The following is a 21775-nucleotide window of genomic DNA, read 5'->3' as shown; positions in this document are numbered from 1 at the left end:
AGTTTGAACCTTCTTCAGCTCCTTTTGCAGCTCAACATACGAGGGGCCTTGAGAGCCGGACGGACCGCTAGCCGCCTTCAGTTGTCTCAACTCCTCGTCCACCATGGCTAGGCGATTGGAGACGGCGATCTCCTCCACCCATCTCTGGCAAAAGAAAATTGTTAGCAGCCGATCGGAATAATGCAGGCAGAGCTTCAAAGAACGATCTTACCCCCGTGGCCTCCTGCATGTGGCTATTGGCCAGGTTGCGGAGGGGGATCAGCGCGACGCGCTCCCGAGCGTCGGCCCACATCTCGGCTAGAGGCCCTTTCAAGGTGGTGGTGTGCTCGGGCATGGTCGGGCGGTCGGCCTCGGGCAGCAACTCTTCGGTGGGGAGATGAAGAGAGACTCGGATAGTGCGGCCGTGGCTGGGGATCGTCCGACCGGCGGTTGGAAGGGGATCAGAAGCAGGCGCAGAAAACTGGGAATGAATGGTTGAACGTTGGACGGAATGACGAGCGGGCGGAAGGGTGCTGATCGGAGTAGCCTCAACTGGAGCAGTTGGCTCGTCCCAGTCAGAAGGCGTCCGGTCGGACGAAATGGTTTCGGCCTCAGGCGCCTTGCCTCGAGCGATTGCGGTGGCCCGGTCGGAGGGTTGGACCGCGGAGGTAGCAGAGCGCAGCGGAGTCTCCACCCGGCGCCTCTTTTGTAGAGGCTGCTCCTCCTCCCGAGCGGAACCTTCCTCGGGGGCAGTTGGTTCTCCGGGGGGGTGGCTCCGCTGGCCACGTTCTGTTGAGAAGCTTGAGCGGCCGACTCAGCTTGAGTCCCGCTCTCTCCTTCATGGGAGCCGACCGGCTGAATACCCAGCGCTTCCATTTCCTTGGCCGCCGCGGCCTCTAGCGCCGCCGCCTTTCTCTTCAGAACGCCGGCCATCACCGAATCCATGACGATGTCAGCTGCAAGAGAAAGAAAAGAAATCAATTAGCAATTAAAGCAAATGCCCAAGCAAAATTCTTACCGAATCCGGTCGGAAGAGGAGTCCGTATAGGACTCAGGCCGAAGATGTACATCACTCCTTCGTGAAGAAGCTTGTTGATGTCAAGTCGCAGACCGGCTAGTATATTTGCAGCGTGGAGATAGTCCGGTCGGGTCTTGAACTTCTTCAGCTCGGGAGCGGGAGGTAGGCTGACCTGCCACTGGGTCGGGAAGTTGGCCCGATCGGGCATACGGATGTAGAAAAAATAATTCTTCCAATGTTTATTGGAAGTAGGTAACTTGTTGAAGAAGACTAAGCCGGGTCGAGCTTGGAACATGAAGATGCCCGGCTCGGCTTGCTTGGGGTAGTAGAAATAAAAGAAGACCTCCAGTCGGAGGGGGATGTTGTGAATCTTGAACAAAACAACAACACCGCAGAGAAGACGAAAGGTGTTGGGTACTAGATTGCCGAGCGGCACACCAAAAAAATTACAAACATCTACGATAAAAGGATGTACAGGGAACCGCAGACCGGCAGTAAATTGGTCGCGGAAGACACAGAAGGCTCCGCGCGGTGGCCTGTGCGGCCGAGCGGAAGGACCGGCTAAAAGAAGTTCGAAATCGCAGGGAATATCAAAATTATCAGTCAGGATATCAAAGTCACGCCGGTCGAAGTGTGACTGCATGGTGGTGTACCATGGCCCAAGGGACTGGTCTTCCAGATGAGAAGAACTAGCCATGGTCCGATCGGAAGGAATCGAAAAGGCAAAAAGGCAAAAGGAGGAAGACAGCGAACGAAAAGATATCCCGAGGATGAAAATATGGAAAAGGAATGTAAGGAAAGCACCGGAAACAAGGAAAGATGACCTTACGATGAGAAGGAGCAGAAAGAAGGCGTCGGAGGTCGTCGGAAAGCAGAAGCGGAATCGCCGGAGCTCCAAAGCGCTAGGGGCAGGGGTCGAAATCGCAAAGGCAAACGCGAGAGAGAAGGAAACGAAGGATTTATAGGGTGGAGCCCGGGCGGTCTCCACCGTCGGATCCAGGTCACGGGAATCAAAGCGTGCATCGGGCCGTCCATTTCGAAGCGCTTCGATCACATCAAAGCACCATGCCACCGCCGCCGTGCGATGATGGCGTTGCGCCACGTGGCATTCGACCATTCGAAGCATTTAATGAATGCATGCTCAGCCTTAATGTCGAAGATTGGCACAGATTACGAGGAGATCCGAGGAAGGCCACTGGTGATTCACTCAAGGCCATCTCTACGGTAGGTCGATCGGAGAATACTAGCCGCCCGGCCAGACTAGCAGTCCAGTCAGTCGGACTAATCGCCTCCTTCGACTAGACTTGAAAGGGAGGCAAGTGATCCGGCGATAAGAACAGGGGACCCTCGTTGTAAGGGGTCAACGCCACGTGGAAGTCAAAGAGCCGGGCGGTCCATCGAAGAAGGTCGGACCAGCTAGGCCGACCGGAGAAAGGAGGCTGACCGACTGGGCGGCCTCCCGGTGTTTAGCTGAGGGCAAAAGACACCCCTATGGAAGTCGGGGTTCCGACGCTCATTGGGCAAGATCGTAGGGCCGAGCGGACAGCACGCTCGGCCGAAGACATGAAGCATACTGCTAACAGTCGCCACACAACGCATTACCGATAATTTCCCAAGTGTACCATCATACATGACCGGTCGGACGTAAGGCGGACGTGGGCCGGTCGGACGCACGGCAGGAGTTCGGGGAAAAAGACAAGGGACATCTTCTGACAGCTGGCATGCTTCGTGATATAGTCATACTCCAAATCACGCGACGTGGGGTTCCGCTGTCCCATCGAGGACATGCTTGGACTGTAGCAGTATGGGTCAGGTAAGCTCACTGACAAGCCCTTACTGGGGTATGAGCCACGGACACGTGTACACCTCGATATGTGTGCACTCGCTTCTCCGCTGCCCTATATAAAGGCCCTCATCCGTCGCTGGAGGTACGCGTGCTAATTCTTCGAGAGCCACTTTTCACTGCTTGCTTGCCCGACTTGTGCGTCGGAGGGTCGCCACCGGGAACCCCTTCCCTGCCCGACTTCTGTGCAGGTTCGCCGGAGCTTCGTGCAGCCAGTCGAAGATCCACACCAGCAGCCGGGGAGCGCTACGTGCCCAGCGTCCGTTGGTTCAGCATTCGGACAGGATCAAATAGGATCAAATTGGCGCCGTCTGTGGGAACGCTCCTGCATCCGAACGGAAACAATGGACGAGACTGGACGACAACACACGGGAACGCTCTCCACGGAGGAACTCGACGCTCTGATCGAATTGCGGGCCGCCAAGCTTGTGGAGCAAAAACAGAAGGCAACAGCCGAACGGCAAGGATACAAAAAAAGACGGACGACGTCGGCAAGCTTGAAGCTCCGTGGGCGGGTCCCTTCAAAATCATCGAAAAGCTCCGCTCGGGCGCTTACTATTTGGAGGATGAAGACGGACGACAGCTGGACCGACCTTGGAGCGCAAATCATCTCCAGCCTTATCGAGCTGGGTGAAAGGTGCACTGATGTAATTCATTTTTGTGTATATTCTAGTCGCTCATGTCTTGTAATGCAGGAAGCAGAAATGGATTAAAAGGATGGCTAGTATGCCCGCCGAGCGGCTGTGTTAAAGATTAGCCGTGAAGACCATCGAGCTCCGACATTAAATATCGAGAGACGAGCCGGCGTCTATAAACCCTCCGAGTGGAAGACCGTCGAGCTCCGACGTTAAAAATCGAGAGACGAGCCGGCGTCTATAAATCTTCCGAGCGGAAGACCATCGAGCTCCGACGTTAAATATTGAGAGACGAGCCGGCGTCTATAAACCCTCCGAGCGGAAGGCCGTCGAACTCCGACGTTAAATATCGAGAGACGAGCCGGCGTCTATAAACCCTCCGAGCGGAAGACCGTCGAGCTCCGACGTTAAATATCGAGAGACGAGCCGGCGTCTATAAACCCTCCGAGCGGAAGACCGTCGAGCTCCGACGTTAAAAATCGAGAGACGAGCCGTCGTCTATAAATCTTCCGAGCGGAAGACCGTCGAGCTCCGACGTTAAATATCGAGAGACGAGCCGGCGTCTATAAACCCTCCGAGCGGAAGGCCGTCGAGCTCCGACGTTAAATATCGAGAGACGAGCCGGCGTCTATAAACCCTCCGAGCGGAAGACCGTCGAGCTCCGACGTTAAATATCAAGAGACGAGCCGGCGTCTATAAACCCTCCGAGCGGAAGACCGTCGAGCTCTGACGTTAAATATTGAGAGATGAGCAGGCGTCTATAAATCTTCCGAGCGGAATACCGTCGAGCTCCGACGTTAAATATCGAGAGACGAGCCGGCGTCTATAAACCCTCCGAGCGGAAGACCGTCGAGCTCCGACGTTAAATATCGAGAGACGAGCCGGCGTCTATAAATCTTCCGAGCGGAAGACCGTCGAGCTCCGACGTTAAATATCGAGAGACGAGCCGGCGTCTATAAACCCTCCGAGCGGAAGGCCGTCGAGCTCCGACGTTAAATATCGAGAGACGAGCCGGCGTCTATAAACGTCCGAGCGGAAGACCGTCGAGCTCCGATGTTAAATATCGAGAGACGAGCGGCGTCTATAAACCCTCCGAGCGGAAGACCGTCGAGCTCCGACGTTAAATATCGAGAGACGAGCCGGCGTCTATAAACCCTCCGAGCGGAAGACCGTCGAGCTCCGACCTTAAATATCGAGAGACGAGCCGGCGTCTATAAACCCTCCGAGCGGAAGACCGTCGAGCTCCGACCTTAAATATCGAGAGACGAGCCGGCGTCTATAAACCCTCTGAGCGGAAGACCGTCGAGCTCCGATTTTAAATATCGAGAGACGAGCCGGTGTCTATGAACCCTCCGAGCAGAAGACCGTCGAGCTTCGACGTTAAATATCGAGAGACTAAACCCTCCGGCCGGACGAATGCAATAAAGAGGTTTCGATGGTGAGTCGTTTATTCGATCGGCCAAGTACCCAAAAGTACTTCGTCAACGTCTAGCGAACAACCTCTTTTGTCGAGACATGATATATTAAGCCGAGTGGAAAAGCTACGCAAAATACTTCGTGAGAAATCCCTTGCAAAACGCAAGAGAGGTGGGATGAGAGGCGATTAACGAGGAGAAGCGGAGGATGGTTTCTTGGATGCACCACTCGACACTACGGGCATCCAGTCAATCGGACTATGCGCCTCCTTCGACTAGACTTGAAGGGGAGGCATGTGATCCGGTGGTAAGGACGGGGGACCCTCATGGGCGGAGGGTCAAAGACACGTGGAGGTCAACCCCAAGTTCGCGCCGAACGAAAGGATGCCGCGCCGAACGGAAGCATGCCGGGCCGAACGGAAGCATGCTGTGCCGAACGGAAGCATGCCGGGCCGAACGGAAGCATGCCGAGTCGAACGGAAGCATGCCGGGCCGAACGGAAGCATACCGTCCGAACGGAAGGATGCCGCGCCGAACGGGAGGATGCCGCGCCGAACGGAAGCATGCCGGGCCGAACGGAAGGCAACCCGACCATAGCTGGGGTTCCGACGCTCATGTTGAACAGAGTCGTATGGCCAAGCGGGTAGCCCGCTCGGCCAAAGGCACAAAGTAGCAACACTGCAAACAGTCCACACAACATAAGACCGGTCGGACGTAAGGGGATTGCCGACCGGACGGACACTCGAGACGGAGTAAGAATAGACAACAGGACAAGGAAACATCCTCTAACAGCGGGTATGTTCGAGGAGCAGGTCATACGCAGGATCTTATGACAGGAGTCCGCTGTCCCATCAAAGACGTGCTCGGACTGTAGCAGTAAGGGGTCAGGTAAGCTCTTTTGACAAGCCAAGCTCTTCTGACAAGCCCATACCGAGGTATGGACAGAGGACACGTATGCACCTCGGTATGTGTGCGCGAGCCTCTTCACAGCTCTATATAAAGGGTCCTCACCCTTCGCCGGAGGTATGCATTCTGATATTTTGGGAGCCACTCCTTCACTATTTGCTTGCCTGACTTGAGCGTCGGAGGGTCGCCGCCGGGAACCCCTTCCCGGCCCAACTTCTGTGCAGGATCGCCGGAGGTTCGTGCTACCAGTCGAAGATCCACGTCAGCAGCCGGGAAGCGCCACGTGCCCAGCGTCCGTTGATTCAGCATTCGGACAGGATCAATATATATAGTTGGTTTTGTAACTAAGAGTAATATAGTAAAATATTAAACTAGGTTAATTATTAAAAACCTTCAAACAAATAAATTTTTATTGTATTACCTAAGTTGAACCAAACAATATTTATTTATGTTTTATTTTCATAATCTTGATTATGATTACTTGATAATCATATAATCATAATTATACATAATAATTTGAATAAAGCATATTCTTAAAGTGATAAACTTATACCACAATTTGGGTTGAAGTACGAAATGGAAGACTCATGGTCATTAGAAATTCAATTGCGATAATTATTATTATTTTTGTCTCACTAACTTCGTATTCTAATTTCTAAATATTTTTTTTCAATGAACTTTTTTAGTTATCCTTGAATTTGCGATAATTTATTTATTTATATTAATTTACTTGTTTAGTTTATTAAAATTTAAAAATTATTAATATCTTACTTTGGACTTTCGATGACAATTTAAGATATCTAAACATAAAATAATCAAATAATTTATAGAATATTTTATTTCAGATCATAAATGCATCTTAATTTTCATAATACTCACTATAATACAAAATATGAAGAGAAAAAAATAGAACCTTCAAATTCTTATCATATCACTCAACGATCATTAACAATTGTTCATTGTTTCAGTGAAAATTTAACGAGATAAAAAAAAAAATGTTGCTTATGTTCTCATCGATTAATTTAGTGATTACAAGTGAAATAGAAATTTTAAAATTCTAGAGGACCTTTAGAGATCAAGGTAAACTTTGGGGGTGCTAAATGCGAATTTTCCTGATACGCCGTTTGCAAGTTTGTCCTCTGTTTTGCTAATTATTAGGGTAATCAGTCCACAGCCTGTCTACATAAATAGATTGAGGAGGAAGCCTCGTGGGGGCAGCGACGGCCCTCTGTCCGCGGTTGGAAGGCGGCGAAGGGAAGGTTGGTTATGCCCTACCACCGAAAGGTATCGATCCTTGACTTCGATTCTTCCTTTTCTCCATCGGTTTCCTCCCTTGATTATCAGCAACTCCTGCCGGATCACGGTCCGACGTTCTTTTCCTCGCTTTCTGTTCGCTTCCGCGATTGCATTGATGGATGCAAACGCCTCGGCAGCAGTCTGGATTACGGAATTTGGCATTGTCCCTGCTAGATCTGCTTTCGTGTTGCGATCGTAATGTAACTCTCGTTGTCGTTTCTCGATTTCATGTTTTATGTTGCCGTTCGGTTCGAGTCTCTTGATTATTTGTATTTGGGATCTTCCATTTCTGTTGTTATCTTGAGGATTTTTTTTTTTGGTTTTGATTATGAATTTGCTCATTCACGATTATTGATTATTGAGCCTTTTGGTTACCAAACGAGTGCGTGCTATTCTAGGATGTTGATTGTTGGATTATATGTTTCATGCAGATAGATATGAGCTAGTGATACCGTCTCAGATTAATACAATTCTCTAATTCGTTAAACAAGTCTTTCTTTTTTCCCTCGCCTTTTGCTACGGCGGGACTGAGACACATTAGTATTCAGGAAATTCCTTGAGCATGCTTGCAAAAATCAACTAAATTTCATTTTTGATGCCAGAAACATTACTGATCAACTGATTTTTATGTCTGAATCAAATGCCCTGCGCTTGCTTTTTTCCTATAGCATGAAAAGTTTCTTTTCCCCTCTCCTTTCCATAATTTTTTTCTTTCTGCATTGTTCAAGTTTGTCTACTTTCTCATCTGTGGTTGGTTTGATTATGAATCTTTCATGACTTGTCTGTTTTGGTACACAACAAAGTTACTGATCAACTGATTTTTGTGTCTGAATCAAATGCCCTGCGATTGCTTTTTCCTATAGCTTGAAAAGATCCTTTTTTCCCCTTTTTTCCTGTAGTTTTCTTTCTGCATTTTGCCAAATTTATCCACTGTCTCATCTGTGGTTGATTTGATTAGGAATCTTTCATGGCTTGTCTGTTTTGGTACACAACAAAGTCACAATGATTAGAAACTTAAATTAGATTATAGAAAGCAAAATTTCCAAATAAGGCAAGTTGGTTGTTACAACTAAGGCACATATTCCAACAGCCAAATCACAATGCACAGAGAATTATAATTATGAGTCTTCAAGGCTGCTTTAATACTAATTAGCAAGTAAATCAAAAGGAAAGGGAAGATGATAGAAGGACAAGAGGAAGGGGACGTAGGAGAAACATTTCTCTGAATTCTGCCGATTTAGAGGATTTTGTAACTTATCTATAATGGAGGTAATGAGGAATTTTTTTTTCGTCCTTTCTCCTCATCCTTTTTCCTCAAAATAGAGGATTTGAAATTCCTTGCTTTCCTTCTATTTTATTTCTTCCCATCAACCCCCAAAACCCTAGAAAATATTGAATTTAGTCTTTGAAACCTTGTGTAGAAACTTTTTCCGTTTTTTCTTGCAGTTGAAGAAATGATATAGTGTATTATGTTGCAGTTAAATAGTTCTATAAGTGATAGAATATAGGTTTACTCATACATGGCCTTTGGTAATAGGTGTTATGTGAAACTCCTATATATATGTGTGTTTAATGCAAACAAGGAAATAAATTGGTGTCAATGAAATAAAAAAATAACTGTCACATCTGTTTTGCACTTATTTGCTGTGGCATTAGACTGACTTGAATTGCTCTACATTCTCACTCTGATGGAGTCGAATTCTCCTTGTTTGAGGATAATAATACAATCAAGGATTTTAATTCTATTTAAATTATTCAACGTTGTCCAAGTTGTTAATTTTTAGCATTTGTTGGAACTTCTAAAAATATTTGTTTAATTGAAGAGTTTGTTAGGATTTTATAGGGATAATTAGTGTTTTTATGTAAAAGCTTCTTATTTTATAAAGAATAGGTCGTGTTATCAATCTATAAAAAGAAGTTAAGATTACATCGATTGAAAAGTTGTGATATCAATCTATAAATATCAATGATGATATAATAGGATCAAGCCCAATGGCTTAGGAGAAACCATATAACCGACCCCTCACCTCTTGCTTAATCTTATCCAACTTCTTAGCCACCATTTCACACTCATGTTTTCTGCAATCAACCTCGCTCATCATCCAACCATAAAAGTAATGACATTGGTGGCGGCAAGGTTGATGGTGATGAACTTTTAGTAGGTTAGAATTCACTTGCTACATGCCACAATGGTCCATTGAATAGTAGTTGAGTAGGAAATATTGAAGGTTACAAATGCTTCAGTGGTTTCTCCCTAGGGGATTTAGGGTTCACATTGACATTATGGATTGGAGGTGGTTGCTGACTTTAACCTTTGTGAGGGCCCTTTCAGCTTTGCTTCTGCTTTGGAGATTGAATAAAATTATGTTCTTAAATTGATGTGACATAACAAAGAACTTTTACACTCTCTACATGGCCACCCAGTAGTTGGTTTCCCATTGTGGATGCTTTTGGTGGTTTGATCATGACTTCATAAGTATCACCCACATTCCTGAAAGCAATGATGTTCAAACATTTTTTTTCCAAGAAAAAATGCTACAAAATAGAAAAGAAGGAAACGCTTGAATTGGGATAAATGAGGATGACAACCAAAATTATTAAATTACAGAAAAAGGACAATTTTGATTAAGGAGGTTACAACAACCAAAAAGGGGTTGATAAAAAGTAATACATATAAATTCTAAAACAATAGATGACAGGAATGATTGGACAAAAAATATTAGATTTTGATGTGCAATTGAGCCTTCCACTCTCAAGCTCTGTCTTGAGTTTGAGTAACCTTACATTTTGAATAAATTATCAATTTTCAATATTTTTGGATGATTTGAGAAGAGATTACATTTTTTCATCTCTTCTAATATCTTACCTTTTTTAGACTTGATATTGATCTATGAGTATGACTCTATCTCTCAACATATTTTCCATCCTGGGAAAAAATGATAAATAATTTTGTCTCTCTCAAAAGTTCTCCTCTCTTAATTTAATGTTGAACTGTATTTGTCTGCAACTCTTTCATCACCCTTTATCAGTATGTTAGCAATTATCTCTCTTCTAGTCTTTGTTTCTTTTTGTTCGAGTAGACATTAGAACATTATTCAATCTCCTCTGATATCTTCTATGTGTCTCTAGTAGTAATATCATTTTTTTACTTAATCTTTCTCCTGATACTTTCTCGCTGTCATAATTATAGATACTAGAATTACAACCTCTCTCTCTTTCCTCTATGTGTTAAAAGATATAGGTCTAGTACCTTATGGAATATTAATTATTAGTTGTTATATCAATGCATATGATATGAATGTAATTGTTCTCTTTGGATGAAACACTACAATTATCCTTGTCATCTTATTACATGAGAGAATTTATAATTGGATTTAAATAGTAATATCTTGCTCTAATATCCTGACAAATAAGGTTCTTTGGTATGTTTATTGTCATTATTGTCTTCTATCTTGTTAAAAAAAATATGTACCATTTGTTATATTTTCCATTCCACATCAATTCATAATTCATGACAGTACCTATTGTCTTGTTTAGCTCGACAAAATATATTTAAGAAGACATTGTGTTTTTTTCTATACAAGTTTCTATTTTCTGTTTAACTGCATATGTTTGCCCCTACCAAAGTGCAGATGTACTTGTGTCTTGAAGTTTGATTCTATTAACTTGTATATCAATTTCTTGAGAGATTGTATCCATCTTTTTCTCCTTAGATTTTGCAGATTTGTGGTCCTGTGGGCTTAACATTTGCAATTCATTCATGGAGCAAGCTCATTCTTGGTGGACTTTCCCCCTTTGCCAAGTCTTCTTATTCCAGGAAGCTCTTGGTTGGCGGATTGTTGCTGTTGGAAATCTCCTCTGTGTTTCTTTTGTCAATTATACTTAGAGGAAAGCCACTGTTCCATCTCCACAAAGGTCAGACCATATGCAGTCTCCTTAATAGTTAGAGTTTCACCAACAATCTTTTACAAGTAACAAATCAACTTGCTTATGCAGAACCTCACGAATTCCCAGATTCAACCTGCTTAAGCATTCCACATGCTTTTGATATGCCAAAATAAGTTATTAACAGTTGATTGCAACTTTGTTTAAAGTTCAAGGGAGGTCAAGAGATTTAGTTAATTGATTGCTGGAAGGTAACTTCTGTGCATGGCCATTAAGATGACACAGCATCAAGCTTAATCACATTTCAAATCATAGTGGATCTTTCCTGAAGTTTATCAAAGTTTGATAACATACAAAAAAGATTCTATTGTTGAAACATTAGTCGTTTTTTTTGGGTTCCATCGTGTTGTTGGAGATTATACAGAGATTCAGCTGCTGAAAACAATGGAAAGGTCAGTTGCATTGCATTTAGTGCTGTTTTGACTTGTAATGCTGTGACATGATGATCAACTAATTGTTGCAGGTACAAGCTCATTAAGGAAGTTGGGGATGGAACTTTTGGAAGTGTTTGGCGTGCACTTAATAAGCTGACTGGAGAAGTTGTATGTTATTCTGTTTAGTTTTTTTCAATATCTATTAAATTCTATAGCGTGGTATCTTTTTGTTTTTGTTTTTTATGTTAGTAAGGTGATTTTGTAGGTTGCAATTAAGAAAATGAAGAGGAAGTACTACTCATGGGAGGAGTGTATGAATCTTCGAGAAGTTAAAGTAAATCACATTTCGCTGTCCTTTGTGGATCATATATCTTCATTTTTATCTATGGCATTCTGAAGAAGGTTAAAACATTGTTTTTCTTTTCAGTCTTTACGGCGCATGAACCATCCAAATATTGTCAAGCTGAAGGAGGTTATAAGAGAAAATGATATTTTATACTTTGTGTTTGAATACATGGTATAACAATTTTTTACTATATAATTTTGTTTCTATAATAGTGTGGGATATTTAATAAATTACAATATGTAGGAATTCAACCTTTATCAGATTATGAAAGACAGAGGCAAGGGTTTCTCAGAGGCAGAAATTCGTAATTGGTGTTTTCAGATATTTCAAGCTCTTTCTTACATGCATCAGCGTGGCTATTTTCACCGGGATCTTAAGCCAGGTAGTTCTTTTTTTTTTCCTTTGTGATTATATAACTGCTAATTGGTGTATACTTCTGCGTAATTGTTGGACACATTTATTCTGATTACTGAATCATCTAAAATAATGTATGGTTATACTAGCTAGAAAATAGTTGATACTTTTTAATATTGTTCTCTCTTAAGATCAAGATCTATACTTCACTGACAACCTTTGTTACTTTGGGCTCATATTTGAGTGCCCAACATGTATGAATCTAGGTGTTTGACATGATTATTTCTAAATATTTATATGTTATCAACGTGGGTCTTGGTGTTTGATTTGAAGTGTCAGTGTTGGAGTATTGAATGTCCAACATGAGTAACAAAGGGGATAGATGTAGGGTTTTAGTATCAGTTCTGATAACTGCTAACTAAAACTTAGTTAGGAAGACTTTTCAACTCTCTAATAGATACTATGTAGTCACATGTCAACTTTGGAAAGCATATAACTAGTGAGAAATAGGAGAATCACTTTTTTTTTGATAAAATCAGTTCTATAGCTGTCTGAAACATCCAGGAATGATGCCTTTTATTAGACTATTAGAGTATGGTGTTGAAGTGCCTCACATAGGTAAGGACAGTATGTGAAGAGTGAGTATCTAAAAGTAATAATTAAAGCTTTGTTAGGAAAAACAAACTGTTCTAGCCTCGAGTAGATGATAGTTTGTTAGATACCAGCTTCTGAAAGCATAACAAGACTTATTTTTGGTAATAACAACTGTATAGTTGACCGAAAGTATCTAGGATGAAAGTTGTTAGTATGTTACTCATTAACCTAGTATGTTTGATCATGAGTTTGAACATTTCCAAGTTGGTTGACCATTCTTTAGTGTCCTTTCTAATACTTATTCCTCCAAATAAAGAAAATTGTTAAAGAACCAAACAATGGATCAAGGTTTAAAATCGTATTAAAGTTTTGGTTTATGATTGGAATGATACGGTTCTGATTCTGACACGATTTTGGTACTTTTTAAAATATAAATATATTAGTTAAAAAATATTTTTATTAATATTTGATTGTTATAGAGGCTTACTATTGAGTTATATTTGATACATTAAATGTTAAGTTTTAATATTATCTCATAGAAAATTTGATGCTTATTGACTAAAAGCCAATTTACGTTTAGTTAAAATCTACTAAGTAGACATGGTATGATCAAGTAGATTTAAACTGAATCTAACTTGAATTTTTTTTGATCTGTTTTAAAAGAAAAATTCCCATTGTTTTCTCTGTGGATAAATGAAGGAGGAAAAAAAAAAATAACCATCCTTCACGAGTTTTTGATTCTCTTTGTTAACCTTGTGGATGAATGAAGTAGTGAAAAAAATTAACTTTCCTTAAAGAGTTTAAGAGATTTTTTTCCACCATCCATCCACATAGGGAAAGGAATAAAAAAGATAAACAAAAAAAAATGGAAATAAGAAAAAAATGGAAAATAAAAAAATAAAATAAAAAAAAAGACAAAGGCAATTGGCTCAGTGGCCTCTCGGAGGCTGTTACAAGGTCAAGACTTCCTTTGTGGCCTCTTGAGGCTGCCATCAGAGAGTGAATGTTAGTTGTCAAAAATAATGTTGACTGACATGACATGGTAGCTTAAATAAATAAAAATGTAGCAAATTAATTTATAGGATAAAATTTTGTGATTGAATATCCTTGGTCTTAGTCTTGATCTTGTCATGCCCTTGAAAATTCATTTGTGGCATTATTCTCTAGGTTCCTAAAACCATTAAATACTCTTTTTTGTTCATAGAATTTAAAATAGCTGAAGATGACTTGTCTACTTTATGGCATTCTAAACCTGTTTGTAAAAGTCATTAAACATTTTCACTCTGAGTTTAGAATAGGTGAAGGTGATATTGCTACTTTATGACATTCTGTTAAGAACTCACAGGTCATTGTTATGTTTGTAAAAGTTGAGCAATATCTATTTTTTCCGAGTTAAAAAGCATGGATATGTTATTTCTTTATTGCTATAGCATGTGATAGATTATATTTAATTGAACACTTTGTGAGGTCTCTCCCACTAATGATGATATGCTTTTGAAATTTTGAAGATTACTGAAAATGTTTTTTGCAGTTGTACCAGCCATGTTTGGATTCTGATCTATTGGGATCCTATTCATTTCCTTTGATCAATATTATGTTATTCCTTCATAACATCTAACTATTTTGTGTAGGATCACCAAACTTGTGAGTCCCTGCTATCCAATTTGTTGTTTTTGGAATGCAATGGAACTTGAACTTGACCCTATTGCAAACTAGTCCATGCATAAAATCTTGAATATTCATGCTTTTTCTGCAAATTCTTCAAATATTTGTGATGATCAAGACCTATTTCTTTTGTGGGCTTATTATTATGAGATAATTCTTAATTTGCGCATTGTCTGCTGCAATTTTAGAAAACTTATTGGTCACAAAGGACATCATAAAGATAGCAGATTTTGGTCTTGCTCGGGAAATTTGTTCATGCCCACCATACACTGAATATGTTTCTACTCGCTGGTATGCTTCTTAACTTATTTTTCTGTTTAAAACTTTATACTAGTTGTTTTACATTTTCTAACATTCTGATGCATTTGGATGTGCTAGGTACCGAGCACCTGAAGTTTTGTTGCAGTCATCTAGTTATAATGCTGCAGTTGGTGAGTTATTAATTAATAACAAGCCTGTCAATCTAAAGTTATGCTTTTGTGGTTATTTATATTGATGTTTTTCTATTGATTTAGATATGTGGGCAATGGGTGCTATCATGGCTGAACTATTTACTCTAAGGCCACTTTTTCCTGGTGCAAGGTAATCATGATGATTCACTTGCGTAATTGATTTTAAAAAAGATCAAACTGTAGCTTTCCATTAGTTTATTATCTTGTTTAGTTTGTTTTACAATGAACAAGAATCTTTCTTATAAACTAAACTTAAATGACAAACTGCAGAACTCGTGTTCTTTGAGCCGTTTTGTTTGTATCAAAAAAACTTGAAGAGGCTTTCCATAACAACTCACTGAACAGATTGCACAGAATCTAATAAGCTAAAATATATTTTATAGTTTAAAGTGTTTTCCCCTAGTTTGCTACTCACAAGTTTTTTTTTTTACTTTTGTGATTATGTTTGTTGGGATATTCGTCAAGCATTAAGTTTCATTCAGTTTGGTGGTTTTCAATCAACATTTCATATGTGCTGATAAAATCTAGCGTGAACAGTGACTAGCTTTTTGATGCCTGATATGAAGTTTTTCCTACACTATTGTAAAATGAATTTAAAATGAATTCATATTCCAATTGAAGTGTCATTTTAATTTTCATTTTCCTGACCGGTGAGGCAATGCCCGGATCCGGATAAAAGTTAATTCCGCTTGGTTATTCATTGTGCATGGGTTCAAATTTGTAATTCATTTCTTGTGTACTATTTATTTCTCCATTTTTTTTTTTGCAGTGAAGTAGATGAGATTTACAAGATCTGCAGTGTGATTGGTAGTCCAAATGAGAATTCTTGGGTTGAAGGGTTGCAACTAGCAGATGTGATGAAATATCAGTTCCCTCTGGTAATTTTTTTAACTAAAGTTTCCTTACAGATGATGGTATGTTGCGTAGTGTCTGTCAGCTCTCGAGTATGAAAGCTGTATATGTGCTATATGGAGGATTTGTTTGCATTATTTGATAGGTTATAGGGGTATTAAACTAATGAGTCGTATCATGAAATTTTGGAAAAGAGTAATAGAAAAAAAATTAGGAAACCACAGCGACTGAAAATCAATTTGAGTTCATGTGTGAAAGGTCGACAATAGAAGATAGACATCTTCTTAGACAACTAATTGAAAGTATTGGGAGCAAAAACAAGATCTATTTGTAGACTTACAAAAAGCTTATGATAGAGTTCCAATAAAAATTATATGGAGAATTCTAGATAAGAGAACTAATTAAGGATATGTATGAGGATGTAATAACCAGAGTGAAGACTTCCAATAAAGATAGGGTTATATGATCAACTCTAAGTCCCTATCTTTTTACACTAATTATGAATGAACTCACTGTACATTCAAAACATAGTACTGTATATGTAAAAGGTTTTGTGAAATCTTCTAGGATGTTAATTGGTAAAAGGATGGGGGTTGGTTGAATGTATTTCCCAAAATAACCCAATCCTTTTTTGCTAAGACCCGCATAAAAATATGCGACGGACGTGAGTAAAGCTAAAGCAACAGTAGTATTTATATCATTCGTGGGTGCGGCTAATTCTCCATGAGGTAACTGTATAATTTTCCAAGGTAAAAGAGCACCAGACCAGTTAGAAACAAAAATAAAGAGGAACATAGTTCCAATAAAGGGAACCCAAGGGCCATATTCTTCTCTAATCTGGGTTTTGCTTAAGTCTCAAATAAATTCAAGGATATATTCAAAGAAATTCTGACCGTTGGTCGAAATGGTTTGTGGATTCCGAACAGCTATAATGACTCAACCTAATAAGATAGCAATTACTACCCAAGAAGTGATAAGTACTTGGGCATGGATTTGTAAACCTCCGATTTGCCAATATAAATCTTGGCCTACCTCTACACCCGATATATCGTATAACCCTTTGAGTGTTTTAATGGAACATGGTATAACATTCATATTGTCCTCTAGCAGAAATTGAACTTCAAAAAAGAAATTATTTTGATTCAACCATCTCTATCTCTTTTTCAACTCACCAATATGAATAAAAAATCGTATTCATTAATTGTATATTTAAGATATCAAGAATTTACATAGGATACCAAGAAATCACGTAATATAATAAGAACTGTATGAAAGCTCTCGAGTATGAAAGCTGTATATGTGCTATATGGGGGATTTGTTTACATTATTTGATAGGTTATAGGGGTATTAAACTAATGAGTCGTATCATGAAATTTTGGAAAAGAGTAATAGAAAAAAAATTAGGAAACCACAGCGACTGAAAATCAATTTGAGTTCATGTGCGAAAGGTCGACAATAGAAGATAGACATCTTCTTAGACAACTAAATGAAAGTATTGGGAGCAAAAACAAGATCTATTTGTAGACTTACAAAAAGCTTATGATAGAGTTCCAACAAAAATTATATGGAGAATTCTAGATAAGAGAACTAATTAAGGATATGTATGAGGATGTAATAACCAGAGTGAAGACTTCCAATAAAGATAGGGTTATATGATCAACTCTAAGTCCCTATTTTTTTACACTAATTATGAATGAACTCACTGTACATTCAAAACACAGTACTGTATATGTTGTTTGCAGATTATATTGTTTTGGTAGATGAGACATGTGAAAGAGTAAATGCTAAACTAGAATTTTGGCTGGAAATACTAGAAGTGAAAGGTTTTAGTCTCAGTAGAGTAAAAATAGAATATATGCAATTTAAGTTTAACAATATTAGACGTAATGTGACAATTGTTAAGATAAAAGATGCGAGTTGTTTGGACTGAGAGCTTTACATATTTAGGATCATTTTTGCAAAACGATGGAGAGATTGAGAGATTATCTTATATAGAATGCAAGCAGGATTGTTGAAATGGAGGAGGACGTTGGATGTTTTATATGATCGTAAAGTACTTCTAAAATTTAAAGGGAAATTCTACAAAACAACGGGCTATGACTTGAGCACATGAGCCGAAGATGAGAATTACATAGATGAAGATATTAAAGTGGATGTAATGGACATACGAGGATGAACAGAATAAGAAATGAGAGTTGAAGTTGCATCTATTGTGAGAAAACTCTAAGAGACACGTTTAAGAGTATGAACATATAGATGACCAATAAATGCTCCAGTTAGACGATGTGAAACTATGATAAATATACATATCAAATGAGGAAGATGAAGCCCCAAAAAAGACTTAGTTAGCAATAATAAAATAAGATAAAATTTATTTAATTATAGATGATGATATACTAGGGGATAGAGCCCAATGACGTAAAATGGTCCATATAGCCGATCCTACCTAGTGAGATAAGGCTTGGTTGTTGTTGTTGTTATTGTTGTTGTTGTATTTGAGGTTAGAGGTCATATCTACCATTGCACCATACATCCTATCCTATAGATTTATTTTCTTCTGAATATGGGTCTACTGTGCCTTGTCTTTCTTATCTAGGATCAAAAGAATATTTTTTTTTTCATGTCAGCTTGAATTATTTTCTTGGATATGGAAACTTAATGTCCTTGAATTTTTTTTTCATATGTCATCTTCCTAAATGCCCTATTGTCACCAAATTCATTTTCTTTATCATAATCAACTTGTAGTTCATTAAATCTATGTTGAACTAAGTGAATGTAAACCTCCTTGGTTGAGAAAGGCATTATCATTTCTCTAGGCTTCTGCAACTAGATCCCAAATCAAACTAGCTCTAGATGCGATCACCTGTTTTACCTAAAGCATTCTTTTAGCTTGAGTTCACTCAGACGGATAACTAAGAGCAGGAAGGGGAAGGAGGAAGAAATGCATTGAGTTTATTCTAAACTAGATCAATACATTATCACATGCAGTCTATTGCTTTATGGCTGGTGACTTGAAATCAACATATGTTAATGGAAGGATTGAGATTAAAAGTGTAGGAACATTATTTAATTATAAATGTTTCTGTTCTTGTTTGGTAGGCAACCTCGTAGTTATTTTGGATGTCTTAGACTTATTGGTTTTTGAGGCTTTTGCATGCTGATTTACTCATTTGTCTCTTTTTTATTGATTCCTTTCCATTGCTATCTTCTCATGCGGGAATTTGCTCATTGCCATTCCATGTGATTGAAATAGAAAGCTCTTTTCTTTCCTATTCCATTACCCTTCTGGTAGCCAAAGAAAAACCTATGTAAGATAGGATTTTGATTTGAATTGCTTGTGGGTGTGACTCACATGAAGTTTAAGCAATTTGTGACTCTTCTTGAAGATAATTACACTGGAATCTTGCACGAAATTCTTCACCAAAATAGCTGCAATATCACCTATGTGATTTTCATAAATGCGATTACTTGATACTGTCTTCTTTTGTAAACCTTGATTTAGCATTTTGGGAGTTGTCATCATTGTTTTGGCTGATAAAAGAACATGTAAGTGCCAAGTGATTGAATCCCCATTTATACCAAAAAGCTGAAGACTCTGATGACCATAGTCTAGTTATACCTCAGTGTTGTATAATTTAATAAAATTTCATGTAAAGATGATGAATTATATTTTATTTTCTTGAACAACCCTTATTGAAAAGAAATTTTCCTTGGTCTTGTAGTGTTCTGGTGTCCATCTAGCGACACTAATTCCATCAGCCAGTGAAGATGCAGTCAACCTAATTTCAGTAAGCCTTGTTGATCTTGTCTATTTGTTTTCACGTGATATAAATATAATTCTTCTGTCTTAGTTCAGCTTTTAATACTATTGTTAAGTTTGGTGTGTTAATGTGTTACATGTAGGGACTTTGTTCATGGGATCCCTGCCGAAGACCAAAACCTGCAGAGGCTCTTCAGCATCCTTTCTTTCAAGTGAGGAACCTGCTTCCTTTCTCAGACTCGTTCAACAAAAAATATATGCATAAATTTGTTCAGGTTTGTGAGAAATAATAGATGGTAATACTATTTCATTGGCGTTGCAGTCTTGCTTTCATGTTCGTCAACCTCCTTATTCAAGGGAGGGAAGATTATCATACACACCTCCTGGTTTGTGCTATTTGGTATCCTTATCTCCTGTTTTCAGTATTAGACTACACTCATAAGATTCTCAAACTCTGTTTATTTTGTTTTAGTTGGCGTTAAAGGAGCCATGGAGCTGCATAGTAGTAGAAGAAATTCAGCTGGATCTCTTTCTGTTACAAGATCAGTGAATAATCTTATGCAAACAAAGGCGGATTCTCCTCTGAGAGCTGGTATTTCTTACGTAGTGTGACACTCAGCATCACATAAACTAGGCCTGCCTGATTTGCTAACTCAGACTTAATCAATACTTCATTCTACATGGTAGATCTACATCACCTAGTAGCCACTGTCTATTTAGGAACTCAATTAAACTTAGCCCTACATTTATTGGTAAGAGGGAACCTAAGAAAGTCTTTCAGTGTTGCTCGGCTCAGCAGAAAATATTACAAACTTTTCCATGCGCTTCTATAACTCAACATCCAACTTCCTAACTGTTGGAAGCATCCCATTAGTTATTTACTGAAGTTACAAAGCCTGTGGCTCATAAACTGCTGCAGAAGATATCATATCTTTGCTGGAAGATACAATCAAAATAGGATAATAATCCAAAAAGGTTTAAGTTTCTATTATATTCATCAGTAGTAACCAGCTGAACATTATGCATAGGGAATATGATTAGTTGGCGACAGAAAATTTTCCTTAAAAAATAGACGAGAGCATATATCAACTTGCACCTAGAACTCGATTCTTACCATCCTTTGCATTTTACAGGTGTGCAAAGGAAACTGGAGATGGATAAACAGGTGAGCTGCCTGCAGATTTTCTCAGATCCTGCTTGTATTTCTACCTTTTTCTGTTCTTATTTATATATTTTGCATTGCAACCAGGAGCTTGAGAAAAGTGAAAGATGTCTGAAGAACAACCTGAAGCAATCTCGCTACAGACCACCTGCAAGAATCGTTCATGGCAAGTAGACTTTCGATTTGCCTGGCAGTTTACTAGCAATTTTTCCGCATTCTTTGATCATCTATCTCCATCTCCATGCAGCATACTCGGGGCGAAGCAATCGCAAGGAGGCAGATGCACGAGACAAGACAACATGTGCTGAAACAACTGACAAATTGGCGCAGATGTCGGTGAGCTCAGGCACACAGCAGAAGACCACAAAACTTCCACCACCACCACCTCCGATGAAAGCCGGTCGCTGGCATGGCCGAACGGATTATCTTGTTCGATCACACGAGATTCCTTCTGGCCGAAGTTATTCCAGAAAAGTTATGGGTTGAAATTCCCGCTCCACTGGTGCTTGGTGGCAACGTGGTTGATCACTTGCATGCTTCTGTTGCTGTTTTATGTTTCCGTTAAACAAATATATCTTGATACACTACTAATTAATCTGCATTACTTGCTTGACAAGTTTGGATAGTGTTAATTACAAAAAATCATAAGATATCAAAGGATCTACTTCATCTTATCTCTTTATAAATTATATACATATATAAGTTGAATAATCATATAATATTTGTGTTTAAGTCAAAAATTATTTTTAAATTGAATGTTTTCCTTTTCATCGCTGTTAACGTTATAATTTGATGGTACGTAGAAATTTGCTAGACTAGATACTCCTAATGTATCATAGCTGTTTACTTATCAGTGAATTTGAAAATGGGAATAATTTATTTTTTTGATTATTTTTAATCTGCAAATTTTTTTAAAAAAATAAATAAAATTATTAGAAATTGAAAAGAACTTTTTTTTTATCATAATATTCATCTATAATAAATTTAAATATATTAAGAAAATAATTTTAGCTTAATTGTCTTAAAATCCCTTGAAATTTTAAAGTTAGACGTAAAAAATTTGTTAAGACTCTTACCAAATATATATAATACATATATATTTGTTTCGGTTATATAATGGATATCAATTTATCTAAATATCTTTATTTTATATGTAAAAAAATTTAAAAGGAAGTATAA

General features: G+C 39.3%; 1 protein-coding gene across 1 annotated transcript; it reads left to right on the top strand.

The window, feature by feature from the left end:
- The first annotated feature begins 7124 nt into the window (after positions 1-7124).
- LOC122055541 (cyclin-dependent kinase F-4-like) lies at positions 7125-21270 on the top strand. The gene is made up of 18 exons (XM_042617021.1): positions 7125-7292; positions 10806-11007; positions 11089-11429; positions 11501-11579; positions 11677-11745; positions 11839-11928; positions 12001-12139; positions 14559-14661; positions 14749-14801; positions 14886-14952; positions 15592-15700; positions 19397-19462; positions 19578-19646; positions 19757-19820; positions 19907-20026; positions 20568-20599; positions 20684-20762; positions 20844-21270. The coding sequence occupies exons 3-18, from the start codon at positions 11422-11424 to the stop codon at positions 21080-21082; spliced, it is 1386 nt and encodes a 461-aa protein (XP_042472955.1). The 5' UTR covers positions 7125-7292; positions 10806-11007; positions 11089-11421; the 3' UTR covers positions 21083-21270.
- Positions 21271-21775: the final 505 nt, after the last annotated feature.

This window comes from Zingiber officinale, chromosome 1B, assembly GCF_018446385.1.
Source record: "Zingiber officinale cultivar Zhangliang chromosome 1B, Zo_v1.1, whole genome shotgun sequence".
In the NCBI taxonomy this organism is placed as follows: domain Eukaryota; kingdom Viridiplantae; phylum Streptophyta; class Magnoliopsida; order Zingiberales; family Zingiberaceae; genus Zingiber; species Zingiber officinale.
Note: the sequence above shows the minus strand (reverse complement) of the source record. Positions and strands in the feature narration are given on the sequence as shown.